Source organism: Cebidichthys violaceus, unplaced genomic scaffold (assembly GCF_023349555.1).
Source record: "Cebidichthys violaceus isolate CVI_PGR_0920_01 unplaced genomic scaffold, fCebVio1.0.p SCAF_16, whole genome shotgun sequence".
Classification (NCBI taxonomy): Eukaryota; Metazoa; Chordata; class Actinopteri; order Perciformes; family Stichaeidae; genus Cebidichthys; species Cebidichthys violaceus.
In genome coordinates, this window is record NW_027176329.1 from 8,599,303 (window position 1) to 8,619,416 (window position 20,114).

Sequence of the window (20,114 nt, forward strand, 5' to 3'; positions counted from 1 at the left end):
TTGTTGTTCATGAGGTGCCTCAAGCAGCAAGACACACACCATTTTATTTCCAACTATGTTCCTGCCAGATTAATCGGTGTAAAAACTCAATCAATCAGCTATAAATAAGTCTATTGAGTGGTAGAGGAGGATGGGCGAGGAGTAGATGTGGTTTTGTTTGATCTTTAGTCAAATATTTTTCTCAAACCTCAACAGCTTCCATTTGCTTTGACAGTAGTATTGAAATATAATATACAGTAGCCCTGATATTCACACAAGTACGCATAAAAGTTGACATCAACGTCTTAAAAGCAAGCACAGCGTTCTCAAACAGGTTCAATAACTTCAGTTTGTAGTAAGAGCAATGCAGTTTTATTGGTCTTGACTTAATGATGCTGAATGGGCAGCTAGAGGGACATTCTTTGCGTGTGCTGCTTTACATGGTTTCCACAGGACACAAGAACAACTCAGTTATGTGAGAAAAGCAAACTGTCAATTACCACATTAAAAAGGTCCACATTGGAATCAATTAAAAAACAAAAATAGGAAGAAAAAAAAAAAGAGACTTACTCCATGATTTAATCATTTTCATCAAGGAAATTAAACTAAGGGTTAAAAATATTTTCTTAAAAATTAAAAAGCTAACAAAACAAACAAGATCACAGTTAGGTTTTGTTTGGTTGAGAGACAAATAACGGTCAGAGGCACTGGTTCAGGAGGGGGGGGGGGGGCTGCCCTCGATAAGGAGGACATCATCCTTTCCTTTGAGTATCAGAGAATAGAGTTTCCTCTGTAAGGACACAGACAGACACAGACAGAGGTATGGCCAGATCTCCACATTCAGAAGAATCAGAGTATCACACTCCCAATCTTTACAGTAATCTCGAGAGGAGAGAGTCCTCCCCTGGATAGAAATTGCAGTTTGAGGTCCAACAGAGTAATCATGTAGTGACAGGGTAAGCAGTTCAATGGCACCCTCTCTGGTAGAGTAGGGTGCTACAATTAAATATCATGAGCGACAGGACCCAACGTAATGAGGAGACAGGCATTAGGTAAATAAGATGGCATCAGCTTAGATGGGGCTGAAGTGGCACAGAAGACAGGTAAAGAGACAGACTATACGGTATTTACGACTGGAAGTGTCACAGTTCAAATGTGCAATTATTTTATAGCCGACAGCAGCTCCGGCAGTGCTCCACCAAAAACTGCTCGATCCCACCCTCTAATCCCATGTCAGTTTTCTTTTTAAAACCACATCCTGTGAATGGGATATGATACACGTGTAAGAGGAGCAGAGGAAGGGGTGATAGGCTCGTTCACAGGTCGTTCGGGTTAACAATGGTGAAGTCAGAGTCCTTGCTGTTGGTGGAGCCCTCGTCCGGGCTGGAAGAGCCCGAGGTGATGCCGGCCATCAGGGGGTCGTGGAAGGTCCCGGCGGCACCCTCGGGCTCCATTCGCACCAGGCCGCGACCTCGCCTGATCGGAGGGGTGCGCTCGGCTGCAGCCTTTCCTCCTCCGTCGGCAGCAGCCGGGTCTCCGTCCTGGCACACAAGGATGTAATCGTCCCAGTTCTTACCCTCGGAGCCGAGGCAAGACGCCACCTGCACATGAGAGATGGTGAGGGTCGTCTGTGCAGTAAGTGGATGTAGAAGATGTGTACATGAACTGCATAAGCACTGTCTGCTGCGTCTTCGGCCCAAAAGCTCAATGTATTCAAATGCAACAATTTAGTTGCTGTATAAAGCAGCATAACTCTGGGTGATTCATTCCTAATGGAAAGCTTTAAAGAATACAGTCCTGGTATAAATATCGGATCATTTTCGCACACAGGGTACAATTTGTTGGAATGAAAATGATCGGATTTAAAAGATACTGAACATTGGATCAAAAGGTCAAATGAATGAGACCAAACAACTGAAAACTAATCCTGTCTGAACTGAGTGTTGTAGATAATACTGATAGATGCAGACAGTGCAGAGCTCCAGTGAAGATGGATTATCGTAAATTAACCTGTCGCTCAGGTGGGGCCATCGCCGGCTCCTCATCTTCCTTCTCTTCTGTGCTCACGATCCTCCCGTCCAGATCAGAGAGCCGGCTCCGCCTGCTGTTTCCTTGTTGGTGGTGGTGGTGGTCACCGTGGGGATTGTTGGCTCTCAGAGCCGTTTCAGCGGCTGCTGTGGAGGTGTAGTGGTCGTCAGCGATGGAGATCTCCTCGTTCTCCTCGGCCTCCAGCTGGCTTTGGTTGAAGCGAAGCGCTCCCTTAAGGATGTCTTTGATCTGACAGGATCCGGGGCGACACGTCAATGGGATGGAAACAGACAAACAGAGAAGAAGACGCACATGTTAAGGTAGTATAAAGTACAAAAACATATCACAGACAATGTACACTTGCTCAGACTCACCTGTTTGAGTCCAGCCAGTGACACCAGGACCTCGTCCTCTTTCTCCAGGTGTTCTTGGAGAATCACTTCTTGGATATTACCTGTGGACATGTAATAAGCTGTCACGCACCAAGCTATACAAACAGCAACAAAATCCCCAAATCAGTTGAATGAAGTATTGTAACAAATTTCTAAGATGTTATGTATTTTCTAGTACCATCAGAAGTCCCATGTTTGAGCAAAGAATGTAGTGTCCAAAGCATGTGCAATTATTTCTTGCTTAAAACACAATGTGCTTGACCTACATGACAAAAAAGACCCAAATAACTTAAAACATTCTATAAAAAAAAGGCAAAAAATGTAAAATAAAACAATTACTAAATTAAAGTTGAATGGGAGCATATTTACTGCTACCTGGTCATTTGGACTATTGCATACTGTATAGTGTATATTTGTTCTTAACGGGTTGTTGTGTATTGTATGTGCCTTTGCTGTACTTGAGAAAAAGACATATTTCCACTAAGGTAGACAATAAAGTCAATCTAATCCAATTTAAGTACAAGAATATAATTTTATGAACAAAACACAGGCATTTGTGTCCATAAATAAAATTCTCCACGCAAACCTAAATGTTATTTGTCAATATTTATTTAAATAAAATGCTGGATTCATTTATTTCAAACACTAACACATAATGTCCTCATATTTATAAAGACATTTTTTGTTGTTGTCTATCAAAAAATGTTTTACATGCTGAAAATGAACATGGACATTTGAACATTTGTTGCTGGTGTACATTTCTAGCTACTCACAGATGTGACTGTTCATCATCTTGGCACAGTATTTGCTCATGGCCTCCAAATCGTTGATCTGGCCCTGCAGGAATGACACCTGGGCTTCCAGGTCTTCATCCTGTTGCAAAAGCAGAGGATAACAAAGGAGAGCTCGGTAAGTAGAGGGTCAAGAAACCCAGAGAGGACCTAGGGTTGTAACAGAGAAGATTAAGAAGGGAGAGCACCAGAGGACAAGACATGCAGACAGTCTGTCAGCAAAAAAAAAAAGGAGAAAATTTACGAGAACAGATTACAGGTCGGACTGCTCACCGACTCTTTCTTGCCCATGGACTTGCTGTGGGAGCGAGAGCGAGTGATGTTGAAGAACGACTCTTTCTTGGTGGCCGAGAGGGGAGGAGATGAAGTGCTGACGTCACTCCCTCTGGAGGGGGGAAGAGGCGGGGAGGCGGAGGATTGAGGCCGCACACCGGAGAGGCTTTCTATGCTGGGAGAGGAGCTAACTGTCCTGGAGCTTTGGCCTGAGAAAGAGAGAAGAAAAAAAATACAATATGTCCACAGCTTCCATTAAAGAAATCAAATATATCACCTCAAATTGTTACATACTTTTACTACAGTACAGTACTGCTTGAGCATCGATGTGCATTCGTGACCGTGGGATCAATATGTCTCATAAACAGGTTAATTTTAAATTAAGGAGTAGAAGGATACAGTAAGAATATGAAGCCTTGATTGTGCAATAATTAAAGGAATTGTAAAAAAGCATTTACATTTGAATTTAAATGAAGCATTAATAACTGAATTTTAAAATGGGATAGCTAAAGGAATGATGCTCATTAATTAATCATACATAAAACATTTGTTTAAATGAAGTAAGTAACTATGACTAAAAAGGATTTGAAGCCTCTATAACAGAAGGATAAGAGGAAACCATGTTTCTTTGCATTTTTAAAAAGGCAAACTTGCAAACACATGACACACAACAACATAAACTGTGTCTTGGACACACACAGGACAAGCTCTTGAGTACATGTTCAAAGCAATGCTGACAGCGAGATAGCACAACACAACCGTGACGTTTATGTTATCAGTATAATTTCCACTGATGTAGCGAGCTGTGATCTCCCTCTGCTGGTCAAAGTTTACTATTACATGCTCTGGACACTAATGTCCATTTACTGCAACATGGACCAAACTAGCTGCTAGTAAAAGCAGCAGGAACAGTGAATGACGAACTTTGTTTGCAGACATGCAACGACGACACAATAATGGACGAGGGGGGTTGTGACACAAGCCATTGCCGGAGTTAAAGCAGTTACCTTGTGTGTCAGTGTGAGTCTGGGCTGGGAGAGAGTCCTGAGAGACTCCACCTGAAACTACATCTAACAGATAGGAGAGTCAAAGCTGATGCTGCCACACCCACACAAACCAACGTTTGCAGGTATTCAGATAATCTACACTGGTGTTAATCTGTATGTGCAGCCAATCTACAAATTACATACCAGCGAACTAAAGTGCAAATGTGTGTGTGTCCCGCTGCTAACCTTTGCTGAGGTGGACAGGCATGCTCTCGGACTTGAGCAGACGGTAGTGCTGAGTCTGGGCGTGGCTCTGAGTCTGCGGTGGAGCTTGGCCTGACGGGGGCTCGGCCAGCGGGTGAGACAGAACGGGCGGTGGTGCCGACGCGGGGGACGTTGACGAGGAGGAAGAGGAGGAATGTACCTCGCTGTTGATTGGCGAGATGCCGGCGGACCCGCCTGATATTGCCGGAGCAATGAGCTTCCTGCCAAAGCTCAGCAGGCTGCTGGAGACCTTGTTGATGTTGAGAGGGGCCGTTTTTGTACTGGGACCAGAGCTGGAAAGACACAAGTATGTTGAGGTGAGTAAAGAAAAACAAACACTTTCAGACCTTTAGACATTTTGGTACTTTTTCTGATGTGAAAAGTGATGATCTGTGAAATCATTTATGAACCAATAAAAATCCACCTGTTTTCAGTGAAGGATGAAACTACAAACCTATTTTTTTTTACAGCCACTCAAAAAGTCTACAAGAGGATTAGAGTTTCATAACCAAATTGAAACTACGACCAAAGTATTTATCAGATGAAAGTGGGCTATTTAAAAGGGTACACTGACTTTTTTTTCTTGGGGAGAAGAACAATTGTGTGCGTGTTTTACCGTGTCTTGTTCATCAGGTCAGCTCCCCTGGTTTTGTAGTAATCCAGGTTCTGCTGGAACTGGTAGTTAACCGGTCGTGGATAGTTCTACAAAGGGGGACACAATAAACATTTTCTTCTTTTTAAGTCAGAAAAAATGTCTCCGGTGTGCGTGATAAACAACAGTAAACACGTCAACCCAACCTGTGTGCACGCCTGACTACATAAACAAGCAACTATGAGTGTCTTGATGTTTCTGAGTCAGTACATATGAGCAATGAGCATCTTTCCTGCTCCCCCTTTGCCCCATTGTCATGAGGGATGATGCCCCCTCCCCCCAGGTGAAAGACCATGTCACTGCACATCTACGTCACGTTGCACCTGGGGGAGACTGTCATGTTGGATCAGCACCTTCCTGGATTTGTCCTTACAGGAGAGTAGTGGACAGGAGTGTGGCGAGTTGTGTTTGTATAAAGAACGGGTCAGTGAAGTCAGAGGAGAACCAGAAGATGGTTTGAAGCGGGACGGTGGGGTAATATTGGAGTCCACACACACACACACACACACACACACATACATACATATACACACACACACACACACACACACACGCACACACATATATGTGTGTGTGTGAGTGAATGAGTGAGAGAGCAACAATGACGTGTGACAGGAAAAATATGCTGAAAGCTGCAAGAACCGGCAAAAACCTTCACGAAGGTAGCAGAAGTTCTCAAGGTGTCGACACTGATTGTTGTTTTCAGTCTCACTGTCTTGCGTCACAACTGTCTAACATTACACATGATAATGACATTATTGTAATAGGAAGCAGTTACCCTAACTAGGAAATAGCATTTCTTCATGTTTAGAGTCACAACATGTTTTTGGGGACATTTCCGAGTTTTTTAATTCTATATTCAAATTCATGATCTGCTGAAAAACAAAGCTGCACACAAAATAGGAAGGCAAAAGATGTCAAATAACTGTCATCAAACTGAAATTGAATATAAATGTAATTTACTGTGCTGTAAGAACGCCCCGTTAACACAAGTGCAGGCCTCCATTTGTGTTGGGCAAGACAGAGAGCAAACAGTTTTTGACCGCAGTGAAAATGTTGTTGATAAAAAGCTAAACGGCAACAAATATGAATTGACGCTTTATTCATGTGTTACATGAACATTAAACATGTATATATCTGTGCAACTTCCTCTTTCTTATTAACCGGATTTACCGGTTCATTGACTGCAGCTGTGCTTCATGTATTTACAGTAAGTGCCTTAAAATCACTAATGGAACCACTGAAGTGTGTGACACGGAAACATTTGCCCCCAATTTTAACTTCCCTTTTAACACCCTAGAATCTTTTCACAGCGCAATAAGACTTTCTGGTCTACCCTATACATGATGTTCAAGGATTTCAGCCCAGTGTTGTGTGGTAAGTGTTTACTTCTGCAGATATTCTCCCATCTCTGCATCGAAAAAGAGCAATTATTTAACAAGAGCAGTACCTCCTGTGAAAAGAACTGAATAATCCTCACTTTCTCTTCTCCATTTTAACTTGTGACCGGTCAGGCATAACGAAAGTGCTTAAATACCACAATGGGACTTTTGGGGAAATTGAAGAGTAACAAACACAAACACTAAACCACACAGCTGTTGATCTTGGAAACAAAATCAGCATGTACAGTTACCACAGAACAATGATGTTCCAACTACCTCTGCTAGTGTGGTTTGCTTACTTTGGGATCTCTAAGGAATAGAGCCTTTTGCAGCAGGGAGTTGATGTCTCCTAATGGAGGATAGTGCATTAGCAGGCCCAGGCAGGTCTGGAAGTTACTAGCAATGACTGAAACAGACAACAAATGCAGTATTAGTGATGCTGGAAACAAATCAAGTGAGTCAAAGTGTATTTTCTCCAAGCGTTCCTATCAATTCTAGCATTTCTTCTGGGTACAATTCAGAAAAGCACCTCTCTGATGAGCATATTTGGACACTTACAGTAGCTGTAACAGCACCGCAGTGCTACTGACCAACATCATCACTGTCTTTTGTGTTCAGCGTTTGCAACTATTTTATGCTTTAGTTAAGATTGATTGAAAAGTCTTCTGAATTGCATGTAGTTCCTTGGCATCGGTTCTACAGCAGCAGGGAATCAATGTCTTACTTAAAGACACTTATAGTAAGCAGGGACAATACGGGATGTTTGCCAACATTAGAGCTTAAAACCCCATCTAGTATGGCAGCAAATATCTACTGTACTCTATTTAAAGCAATACGACTCCATCAGATTAAATGAGGTGGAGTAAATCACATTCTTCCAGTTAAGTGATGCTACGAAGACAATACATGGCGTTATTGGATTATTTCAGTAATAAATGGAGCGTACGAGCATCTCGGATGTACAGCAGCATAGCCACGAAGATGTAGTCGACCAGGTCCAGAGTGATGCTGTCAGCAAAGAGGGCGTCCCACACCACCAGCAGGTCCTGGAGCGGGAACTCACGGCCGAACAACAGACGTACCCACCGGCTGCAGGACAGACGGACAGAAAGGGAAACAGGGTAACTGTTTGTGTACAGCTAAGGGTCAAAGTAGCAGAGGCCCTGAAATACAGGTGCAAATACTGACATGCCATAAATTTGCGGGGCAATCTCCAGCCGGTTGAGGTGCATGTGCAGTTCAGTGTCGTTCTTCTTCACCAGCTGGTCCTGGATGCGGTTGACTTTGGTCACTATGGCCACAGATGGCCCACAGTCCTGGGGCCGTGCGAAGGGGATGCTGGTCAGCATCTCTTCCTTACCCTGGAGCAGTAGATCATTACGTAGTTAGCACATCATTCTATAATGATATGATCAACATTTACGGGATATGCTGAAAAAGAGCAAAAGTGATAAATACAGTACTTTTATTTTCTTTTCTTTTTTTAAAAGGAGGGCATAGAATTCTCAGAGTTTGAACAAAAGCTTATTTTAAGCCAAAATGTGCAGTTTACTCTATTTATATATTGGAACATTCAGTTAGTTATAATCCTTAATAATTATGAAAACAAACCATATTTCTTTCAGCAATCAGCCTCTCAATTTATTTACATTCTGTAATTACCTCACTGTACAGATGTTTAGATTGTTAGTGGCAGCCCTTCCCATGCTGGATTCAAATTGCCTTCCTGAGTTTGAATGATTCACAGTAAATTAGCGTTTACTATTCACTCTCCTATTGGCACATCTGAGCGCTTACTGCTAATATAAACCCAAAATTTCCCACTGCTGCAAGTTAAAAAATGAAAGCATCCAACTGGCAAAACATGGGATGGCATTTATTGTGGTGCAGTCACAGGAAATGCATGTATTGGTAACCCTGATCAGTCTTAAATATTGCAGGGAGTAATGGCACAAGAAGAAGAAGAAGAGCTGCAGGCGACAGGCTGCTCTCCGCCAGCTTATCGACAACAAACTCTTCACTGTGACCTGCTGTTGAGTGGAAAACTACTCCGAAATCAGATTACTGTTGCAATTATTATTGACTGCCTTCTTTATAAAACATCACAAGTTTGTTTGGCTGCACTCTAAACAGATACGCGGGGCATTCCTCTGGTGTAATGCTGACAAAGTAGCCGCTCAAGTGTTTGCTGTAGCATTACATCACACTTGTTACCCAGATCGTCAAATCAAACAGTTAATAGCCTTTCGTCAGCACACCAAGTTTAATGTCACGTCTTCTGTGCAGTCATTATAGCACAGTGTCAAAAGCAGTTCTTCAGATCACACTGACCTTCCTCACTTCCCTCTCATAGCTGGAGAACCACGGCTCTGCTGTCTCCATCAGCTGAGAGAACAAGGCACTATAGACAGAGGGGGGGGGGGGGTGTGTGTGTGTGTGTGTGTGTGTGTGTGTGTGTGTGTATATAGAGGGGAGACAGAGAGAGAGAGAGATAAATGATGAGCAAATAAAGAGGGAATATATTGTGAAATGGAAACAGACATGTGAGCCAATTCCAGTTAAAGTAATACAATTTCTGAACATGAACACTAGTAATTTGTCCGATTTTAGGAGAGTACTCACTAGGCATCATGCTCGAGATACTCCGGGTTCAACAGACACTTCATCTCCTCACTGTGGGAAAACAAAAAATCGATTTTACCCCAGATAGATGTGGAAATATTCAGCACAGGCTACAGAAGTAAAAGGCAGGTCTTAAAAGGTGTTTTAAGGCAACTAAAAAAGGGGTGAAATATTTCCCGGTTATGAGGAAGTGACCTGGGGCTGGCCGTCTCGCTGGCATGCTGGAAGGCTTGATGGTCACAGTGCAGCACAAACACTATGGGAGCTAGCAACTCGTGCATCCCCTACAGACAGAGAAGAAGAGCACGTAAGACGTTAAAAAAGGGCAGGGGAGAGAAAAATGATGGTTCATTTGTGGTCAGTCTTTCTTTAATAGTGATGCACGAGGTTTCTAATCTGCGATGACAGGTTTAATTTAGATATTGTTAGCCACTGCCCGGCCGTGTGTCACTTCCAGTTTGCAAAAAAGATGCTTTACTGGGCATCTATTCACACGCTGGCACCTGTTACAGACACTGATAATGATTAGGTTACAAAGGCCCACACACACACACACACACACACACACACACACACATGGCTCAGTAAAAAAAAAAAGACAATCTGACATCAAAAGGACCTATTTTTCAAAGACCTTTGAGTGAAAACAAAGATGTCTAACTTCTACATTTAAAGGAATACTTCACCCACAACATGACCATTTGTAACTCAATTACAACGCGTTACCTTGAATCCTTAGTTTTTCTAACATGCCTCCACAGTAAACGAAGAATAAATAAACGTATTGATGAATTGAAGTAAATGGGGGCCATGTTTAACAGCAGCTACTTGTCCGTACGAGCCTGTGTTTAAGATAGTAAGATTTTTGTAAAGATGCATGTGTTTGGAAAGTAGTGAGTTGGGACAATGCATCAATTGTACCTGTTTATACAGTAACTGTTCATTTTCTCTGGCATAACAGAAGAGAATGTCGGTCAGCTTGGTCCTCACGTCGTCGTCCTGGAAGTAACGAATCTCTGGGAACCTTAGAAAAGATGAAAGTAGAATTCAAATAGAAAGAGAGAAAGGAGGGGTTCACTTCATGTCGATGTCTTAAACTTAATAAAACAAACAGAATGATGGTGTTACTGACGTTCTCAACACGTCCTGCTTGATCATCCCCTTCAGCTCTTTATCTTGGAAAAACCTGTTCCAGAGGCTCTGTAGAGAAGAGGAAAAAACAAGACATACACAAAAACATTATTCAGACACACAAAGGAGCCACTGCGACACCTCAATAATTAGACATAGTGGCCATTCTGTGATTGACAAGAAACATTAATCAATAGAGGACAGATGGATTAAAGTGCCTGTCAAATAGCAGAATTTTAAGTTGTTGTTTACGACTTTTCAATTTCCCCAACTACATTCTGACGTTGTAATTCAGTTGCCTTTCATGTATTTAAAACTTCCTGTCCCTAATTTCCTTTGAGGTTTCCACAAAATAACTATTCTCCATATAATGAGTAGCTACTTCCAAAGTTCTGACAGTTATTTGCATTTATGTATAAAATATTTTTTCATTATTGGAAATTGTATTCATCATATATACTTAATTGTTTCCTTGTTTACAGTTTTATATATTTTTGTGTCCTGACTAAAATACTCACACTAGCATTTCATTTAAATGAACCAACAAGAAGTGTACCGATTGACCACCGTCTCCATTTTCTCTATAATTTGTACTAACTTACATAATTCCTTTTCTAGGAAACGTCTGAGGAACTTCCCTAGAAGTCCAATAACAGCTCTTGTCTACTTATTATCAGTGTGGCTTTCTGAGTGCATGGCATCAACAAATCAGAAGCGAAAAGTGGTAAATTAATTGTGAGATGAAAAATAAAAAAAAACTAATTAGTTTTTCAATATTTTAAACACTTTATTAATTGCATAATCCAAAATCAATTCAATGGCTTCATAATTACTTAAAAAAAATATATATATATATATATATATATGTTAATGAATCAACATTAATGAATGACTGAAATAGTTTATAATTATTGCAGCAACAGTCTGGAGGGAATGCATTAGGGCCACATTTTGCATGCAAATATAAAGCAACTGACGAATAACGAGAAGCAGTCACAGGGACAGAGTCTCTCTCTCACACACACGCACACACACTCACCCCCTCATCCTGTGACAGCGGGTTGTTGACAACCAGGTCCTGCTGGCCTGCAGCTTTGCGAGGGTTAGTGATGTGCTGTGATCAAAATAACACCACAAAGATGTCAATAACAGGGCTACACTGTCAGAAAAGCAGCATTAACTGTAAGCAGTTAGAAGTTCTGTTTTGTTTTAAATGTTGGTGGTAGTTGAAACAGCGAGTAATTCCTCACAATTTTTAATAATGAAATTAATTAAATACAATACACAATTATTTCTGAACACCATATCTAGAAAAAAACAAATCTAGTAGATTATTAATTAAGCCATAATGCTCAACAAATGGCTGCAGAAACGCAAAAAGGCTACTGCAACCTGTGCAGGTGACTGTATAAGCATGTTCTCATCCTGCTGAGGGAAACGGCCACACAGAGGCGCACTCACCGTGTCTTTGATCTTCTCATACTGGGCCCGGTGCTCCTTGGTCTTGTTGATCCACTGACCCTTGTCTTCTGGAAGAGCCTCGAGGTACAACTGCAGACAGCCAGCACACAGGTTAGTGCATGCTCTTAGAAGTCATACACAGACAGTTGACACTTTCAAAAAACTAAACTCTAGGCCCCCTGTTTCCACCAAAGAAGGTCTGCAAGCTGCCAAAAGTGCCGTCTTTCATGAGCCAGGGAAATTGCCAAAGCCACTTTAATCAAACTCGATAGGACCGCTTGATCCACTTGGCAGTTACCTTCCAGCACACGCTCCGAAAGCGGCTGCTCCTCAGTCGACCATTGATGCCTGCCTGCCGGATCCTGGCCAGGTAATTACTGTTGAGGAACAAGTCGTCCCATTCTTTCCTGTGCGGAGGAGGAAGAGGAAGAGGAGATTTATGAGCTCCTCAACCCAAATCGGGCACAGTATTCCATCTAATGTGTCATATCCAGCCAGTAAAGCAGGAGGCTGGAGCAGCGAGCTGGGCCAAGAGTTTATGGCACACACACACACACACACACACACACACACACACACACACACACACACACACACACACACACACACACACACACACACACACACCTCACCTGTATGAGAGGAAGGTTGACTGAGACTGTGAGTAAGTGCTGCTGTCAAGAGAGCCTCCTGTTAAAGCAGACACACACACACACACACACAACCACAAGGGGGCAATGTAAACAACCAGTGCAAAGGAGTCAAACTAGAAATCAAGCATTTTCTAATAAACAAAAATATAACATTTGACAACTGCCATAACAAGGAACTGGTCTCTTAACTACTTTCAAATTACCAATCAGTAATTTTTAGGAGCTTTTTTTCTCTGTCGTGCAGTGAGGCAAAATGGGCCAGAAGCAGGGAAAGTGACGACAGAGAGTGAAGCACCACGCTCCTCTTCCTCTTTATTGGCGGTAATAAGTCTAATTTGGCCTGCAGGTGAACATGCATTCAAGTCGGAGAGCTGTCTATCAACATTAGTTACAGGAGTAGATCATTCCACAGGGACACTCAGCATGAATATTCATCAGTTCCACAACATGCCAGCCCCCGACATCTTCTCTCCCTCACACGTAAACATTAAAACACAAAAACACCCTCAGCCCGGGGGCGTCGGCCTACCATGTCTGTGACTCACACGTCACAATGAGCTCCAAATTTATCAAGTTATTGTGACTCTCTCTTCTACTCTATGACTCGTCTACTGGTCAGAGCCTTAGTATCCATCACTGTAAGAGTTTTAGGTTTAATACTGACTGGTGTGCTTTCATGAAGTGATTTAACTAAATATACAAAGGCTGGCATCAAGGACCAAATAAATCACAGAAACAGAAGCATGTTTTAAGTCAAGGATCTAAAATGTCTTTGCCACAGGTTGTGTTTGAGAGTTTAAGTCCCGGTCTAGTCTGCTGTGAGAGTTGACGTACTGCTGCGGTTCTTGTTGAAGTTATTGAGCGGGTCGAAGCCCGTCTCCTGCAGCTCGTCTGTCTGGAGCGGGTGGCGGGTCTCGAAATTGGGGTGCTGCATGGCCGCGACCCAGACGGATCTGGAGCAAGTAATACGAGACCAGAGAGAACCCAGAAGAAAAGAAAGGAAGTGGAATTAAATCACAGGTTAGTGGAACAGATCAGCTAGAGCACCCTCAGACCCTTAGCGTCACTCAATTAAAGGATGTCTCCGGGATCATGATTATGTTATTTGATCCCACAGACACTCAACAGTTGAGCCAAGATAGCCTGATATTGCTGTTTGACATAAGTTCAGACTACACCAAATAAAAAATAAAAGGTCTGTCTCATTTATTAGTTTATGACTCTGGTAAAGTTGGAAAAACACAGATTTAGGCCATTCTATGTGATCTTCTTTTGATAAATAATATTTTTCACCTCCCTTGAAACTGTTAGGAGCCTCCTGGGGGGCCCGCCTCACGCTTTGAAAACCTCTGAGCTCTTATTCTGACCTCTTCATGAAGGGTTGCATCAAAATCTATCTACTGCAATCACTGAAGTCCGCCTCACTACTAACATTTGATGAACTGTTAAATCTCTGAACTTACTGTCACAGCCTCTTGACTCTTCTCCACCAAGACTCAGAAGAAAAGAATGACTCTGCAGAAAGAGGCACAATCAATAATACAATTAAACACCTTCAGAACACAGGGAAATAAAGAAAATGTGGAGCGTAAACTCACCTTCTCTCTTAGAATAGCTCTTTCATAAATATTTGATATCTAATTCCCTTAATAATACCATTATTATGAAGATCAAACTGGGATTGGGATACACACACACACACACACACACACACACACACACACACACACACACACACACACACACACACACACACAGTTATAAGTGAATATAACTAATAACTTGGTCACAGACCAGACGCATCTACTACATGACGGTATGACTGAAAAGGCAATAACATACGAGTCAAAAAATATACTAAAAATACTTAAATATTAACAGTCATTAGAGCTCCATAAGTATTAAATCAACTAATCCATTAATGTTGGCATTTTTGCTTGAAAAATGCAAACATTACAGCGTCTGAAATGTCAGGATTTGATGCTTTTCTTTGTGTTACATAAGAGTAAACTGAATATTTCGGGGGTTTAGGACTGGTGAGCAGATAAAACAAAACCTTAAAAGACAGAAAAGAAAATGATTACAAGAACCTTTCACCATATTCTGACATTTTACAGAAAAATAATTCATCAAATAATCAAGAAAATAATCAACAGATTACTAATTAATAAAAAGAATTGTTAGTTAGTCCTAATAATTATATTAAAACCAGGGTTGTTGATGTTCTTATATTTGTTTCTCTGTAGACTTAGGAACTTAGACTCAGTCTAAAAACCAGTTAATCATCTGAAAATTACTCAACAACAATTCTGATAATCAAAGTTCCAGGTTTTCAAATATGTGTGACTCTTTTATCTGTAATTAGACAAAGCAAAACATATAAGGATGCCATCTTGTGCTCAGGGAAATCATAATTATTTTATTATTTTCTGACATTTTAGATTGATAAAACTATTAATCTATAAATCAGTACAACAATCGGCAGTTTGTGCATCGTGAGAGGTTAATGTTAAAATGTATTTATAATGATTTTAGCTTTAATTGTCCAGCAGACAAAGCAGAATAATTGACTTAAAAATAAACAGTGTACTAGTTTGTAGCAGGTAAACCCTGATCCAATGCCACTGTGCCAACAATCACAGCTATGAGAAAAGTTTAACTTTCTCCGTGAGACATCACTATCTAGGTTAAACAATTCTTCCCCCAGTCTTTATCCGGCTTGGGATTATTCCACGTTGATGAATATGGTTAGTCTAATACACAGGCCTACAGAACAGCACGCTTCCACAGAGCATTATGTTTCCTTTCGCTTTATTAATTGTGGAAATAACACAACAAAGGCATCTCTTAAACCTATTAGCCATGTGAATGGGACACCGCTCGATAAATCAGCTACACATGCCATCAAAATAGAAATAATTTTATATGCATAATGTATGTGCCTGTCTTCTTAGGAAACATCTGTTCTCCTCAAAGACTAACGCTCTCTTTAAGTCAAAGGGTTTCTTTTTCTCCCTCATAAAAAGGATATTATCCGGTTAAATAATCGTATCTAATCCACAACTATGAGGAAAGACAGAGGAAGGAAGGAGGAAGGTATCTCCAATAATAGCCTGTTGTCTTAGTTTTACTTTGAAAAGAGTGACATGAAAGATTTATCAAACTCTCCTGAGGAACTACAAATATAACCGTACTCACCTCACACAGAATATCAATTCATATTATCACCGTCAAAAGATATTTTGAGGAACATTTTTCCCTACAGGCCCGCAACCACATCTTTTGTCCCTTCTTTCCAAAAATAAAAAAGTAACTCTAAACTTTCTAAAGAGGCCTCCTCAGATCTCCCACTGTCCCCTGTGCCTCTGCGGAGGCACGTCTTGTGTGCGTAAGCCTTCGTGAGCGAATGAAAGACGATGCGGGTAAAAGAGTCAAGGCCTTGCCGTGTTAGCACAGTCTTGCCTGAAGCGAGTCTCCTCTTAGCCTCCTGCTGCCTTCATTACTTCTTCCCAGAGAATGAACGACACCCTAACTTTACTACATAATAATCAAGGCAAATTAGCTTGTGCATAATTTAAAGCTCAGCACCTGGAGACACCTCAATAATTCAAAACACGTATCTTTTCATGAAATAATCAAATCAATACATAATGAAATGCATAAATAAATCAACAGACAAATAACAGTGCGTCCATCTGTTCTGAGGTGGAAGATGTGTTGCTGGGATTTACAACAGCAGCCTGTGAGGCTCAATCCAAACTGCAGCCATTGCATTATCTTGTTACAAACATTAAGGTTTCTCGAGCACTTTCTTTTTCAAAGTTATTGCCTCAAACGTGATTTTAAAAAGAAGCAACGGCCATGTTTTGGGCTGTGTGAAGTAAACTGGAAGCATATCATCAAGTCAGACAGCCTCGCCTTAAAACCCATTAATCCTGAATGTGTGCAACAAAACATTTCACTTCCCTTTACTTTAACACAATCGGAAAGCGACCACAAATATCACAGCATTTGAGCCGCAAAATCCCCCCCCCCCCCACGGTTTTCACGCTTGATCAAAGCAGCAAGCATCACATTCTTTCCTGAGAATATTTCAGTGCCTCAGATCAGCTGATCAGCGAGCGGGTTCACCTCAACACAGCACACAAGTTCACGTTCAGCTCCTCTTCAAAAATGCAGAGGCAGGTTTCATACTTCGGCCGGACAACCACATGCTAGACATCCCACGTTCAAGCTGAGCTGACACAAACAAAAGCTTCAGCCCGCTTCAAGCTCATTGGCCTAAAGGCACAAAGGCTAAACTATTCTAAAACTAAACCCAGATTAAACTGCATTAAATGTTTTTGCTAAAGTGCCAGCAGAATTTACATTTGGAGACATCTGACTAAATTACTGTAGCTCCACTGAAATCAACAGGCCTTGTTTTCAGCTCTGGAAATAACTATTTCTTATTCAGTAATAAAATATAAGTAATTTGATGAACCGGTACACTTGTCCTCGTTTCCACGAACCATTGTCAGAGCAGTCTTATGTAAAATAGATTCAGAAAAGTAATCAGTACATGGGCTCTTTAGTGGATGAATATTCAAACAGGATTCTGCAGACGGCGATGAGGGGAGCCGTCACTGGCAGCTACAGTCGGCGCTAAAAGATTGCAGTTCAGTCAAAGTGAAAGAACTCAGCTAAACAAACTCACATGCCTCCACATCAGCACACAGCAAGAGCCCAGGAGGCTTCACGGTCACATGCTCGCAACAGGCTGGGAACAAGCTCGACCTCGACCTCGGCAAAAATACTGTGAACTCGCCGGGTCTCGACTGATTCGATTACCGAATACATGACGAGAGATTAAACCTGACAAACACGTCTGTATAGAAAAACTAGAGCAATGGTTCCTGACCTGTGGGGCTTCTAGGCTCGACATGTTTGAACGTACTTTAAAGTCAGTTTTAACAAGTGCCATTATTCGTTGTTTTTGTGACGTAATCTGTCCCGGTTTGTACTTGCATGTATGATTTTTTTTTTTTTTTACTTTTCTGCCCATCTTGACCAGGACTCAATGGGACCCAACTGGTTAAGAAAGGACAAGTAATTTAGACCTACACAAGGACACAGAAGATAAAACTAAGGGAATGTAATACAATCAACAATATCTTTTCAGACTCTAATCTTAGCTTTTTGTGGCGAATCGCTGCTTTTACCTCTAAAGAAGAATCATTCATTAGAGCTGCTCACAGCTCACGGACTTATGCAACCAGAGATCATAAGTACATTTATTCTGACAAAACACAAGCAACAAAGGGTCTGGACTCACTGCAGTAGGCCGGGGAAGACCTGCATTGCAGGAAGAACAAAAGGAGAAACATTTGAACATGCAGGAATGCTCAGTAATTTGCAGGAACAGACCTGACTGACCTACAACCTATATCCTCACACTGGTCAATGCACACACGTGTAGTAAACGTCACCCTTTGTCTCCTAACTCAATAACCAGGTCACCTATGTGTGACAGTGCCCCTTCCTTCAAAAATGCAGCTCTTGATTTTTGTCTCTAGTTAAGAGGCTTTTCCCTCTAATCCGAAAAAGCCTGCAGAAATGCAGCCTAAACTATCCCCTGCACAGAAATGTGTACTGAACTGGTTGGTGGAAGTATGGAGAGCTGTGTGAACCCACATTTTTAACAGTGTTATTTGTTACCAAACCTCTGCACTGCACTGAATCCATCACCGAGTCTGTCAGGCAGGGTGGGCCACCTCGAGGAACCGATATTTCTACCGTATTGGCGCCATAATTGATAGCCAGCACTGACAATGCATCTATAATTTTTAACGTAAAACGCACGCAGTGTCCGTCTTTCGTGCAGCAACGGACCGGTGACAAGCAGAAGGATTACCGATGCAGACAGGCAGGAGGGCAAAACGCCAAACAACTGCTAAGCTAGCTTGTATCCTGCTGTCAGCTAATAATGCTAAAGGAAGGCTAAGCTAGTTCAATACACGTACGATGGCACGCTGTAGTTGTCAGTGTCGACATTATGTGACTACATATGAAGGAAAGCAGGTGAGGTAGAGTGATGTTAGCCTGGCTGTTAGCAAGTTGTAACCGACCCGATGCACGGGCCCGTCTTTACTTCCGACACACTGCTGTAAGCCACGAGAAAAACACACTCTCTCTGTCACACACACATATAGGATAATATATGTGTAAATAATGCCACATAGTCATCATAACCCGCTATGGGCTCCTAGTGTGGTTGAGATACCTGTTCAGGTCACGCAGGACTCCTCATTCTGCTGTGCTCGGACTGTTTGCTGATTTGTAAACAGTAGCGGGTCAGGCGGATGTGCTGAAGACCAGCTGACTGATCATGTGACCCACTGGCTGTCGCTCGTGAGGCTCCGAGTTTACAGAAACTCAAATGGGCAACAGAAACAACAAAAATGCAGCTTTTAATGCAGAAATAAAAAAAAGAATTCAAGGTGATAGTAAATTGTAAGTAATGCTCTGATGCTTTAAGTTAATAATCAATAAGACCGTTTGGGTTGCCAGGTTGTGGAGACTCTCAGGTGTAGAGGACCTCCTCCAGCAGGACACTTGCTTATTCATCAGTCAATAAAGGAATTTTATAGAATAACCCAAGTCTGCATTTATCGGTTGATTAGTTGTTATTTAAACTGTTTTAGTTTCCCATTAGGTCAGAGTTTACCTGCTGGAGGGGGTTAAAAACCAATCAATAGGACTTTAAAAACCTTGCAACCCAATTGTTATTATTAATGCGTATAATATATTACTTGTTTACATTCTGCTGGCAAAGCTACAGTATAGCTGGATATTTGAACTGTCAGGGAGATAGTCAGGGACATAATCTGAATTAATGAAGTTGTCCATATTTACAATATCCCCACCACCAAGGAGAAATAATCATCAAATTATCAAACATCTGTATCAAAAAGTGCTTTCCACAGACTAAACAGAGATTAACGAAAGCAGCAGGAAGGTCGTGATACAAGAGGCAGTAGTCCATGTGAAAATATATAGGTGACATTAAATAGCATTAATGAGTCAAATGTGTGCAGTGGTAGTGATGTGTGTGTGTGTGTGTGTGTGTGTGTGTGTGTGTGTGTGTGTGTTTATGTTGTGGTGGGGGTTAACACAAAGCAGTCATAATGACCATCATTGCCATTACCATCATCATCACACCAGGTATGGCATTTTGAGAGCGCCATTATCATCATTACCATGGCTAATATTGCTGACGATGAGTTTTTCATGGCCTCTTGTTGGCCCTGACTTAGATATCGTCATGGAAACAGATGACCGAAAAAGAGCATAGCTTTATTGAATTACTCTATGAAGCTATTCTGACCAAATGGGGCTTGAATGTTGCTCTGTCTGAGTACAGTGCGGGAGACACAGATGAGAATCATGGGCAGAGAGGCAGACAGAAACCTGGATAGAAATAGCATTTGAGACAGATAAAATAAAAGAAGAATAAAAAGA

At 41.6% G+C, this 20,114-nt stretch overlaps 1 protein-coding gene across 2 annotated transcripts; it reads right to left on the reverse strand.

The window, feature by feature from the left end:
• tbc1d5 (TBC1 domain family, member 5) lies at positions 1 to 18,960 on the reverse strand. 2 transcript variants are annotated; one of them, XM_068711018.1, is made up of 23 exons: positions 18,877 to 18,960; positions 14,078 to 14,129; positions 13,449 to 13,567; positions 12,594 to 12,651; positions 12,260 to 12,368; positions 11,962 to 12,051; positions 11,540 to 11,614; positions 10,502 to 10,569; positions 10,291 to 10,393; positions 9,565 to 9,653; positions 9,370 to 9,420; positions 9,079 to 9,148; positions 7,936 to 8,108; positions 7,694 to 7,836; positions 7,047 to 7,153; positions 5,330 to 5,415; positions 4,696 to 5,006; positions 4,471 to 4,533; positions 3,464 to 3,672; positions 3,173 to 3,272; positions 2,382 to 2,461; positions 1,990 to 2,256; positions 1 to 1,580 (listed from the first exon to the last, which is right to left on the reverse strand). In XM_068711018.1, exons 3-23 carry the CDS (start codon positions 13,546 to 13,548, stop codon positions 1,296 to 1,298), a joined length of 2,637 nt encoding a protein of 878 aa, XP_068567119.1. In that variant the 5' UTR covers positions 13,549 to 13,567; positions 14,078 to 14,129; positions 18,877 to 18,960; the 3' UTR covers positions 1 to 1,295. The 2 variants fall into 2 exon arrangements, with proteins under 2 accessions (XP_068567119.1, XP_068567120.1); XM_068711019.1 differs by lacking the exon at positions 4,471 to 4,533.
• Positions 18,961 to 20,114: the final 1,154 nt, after the last annotated feature.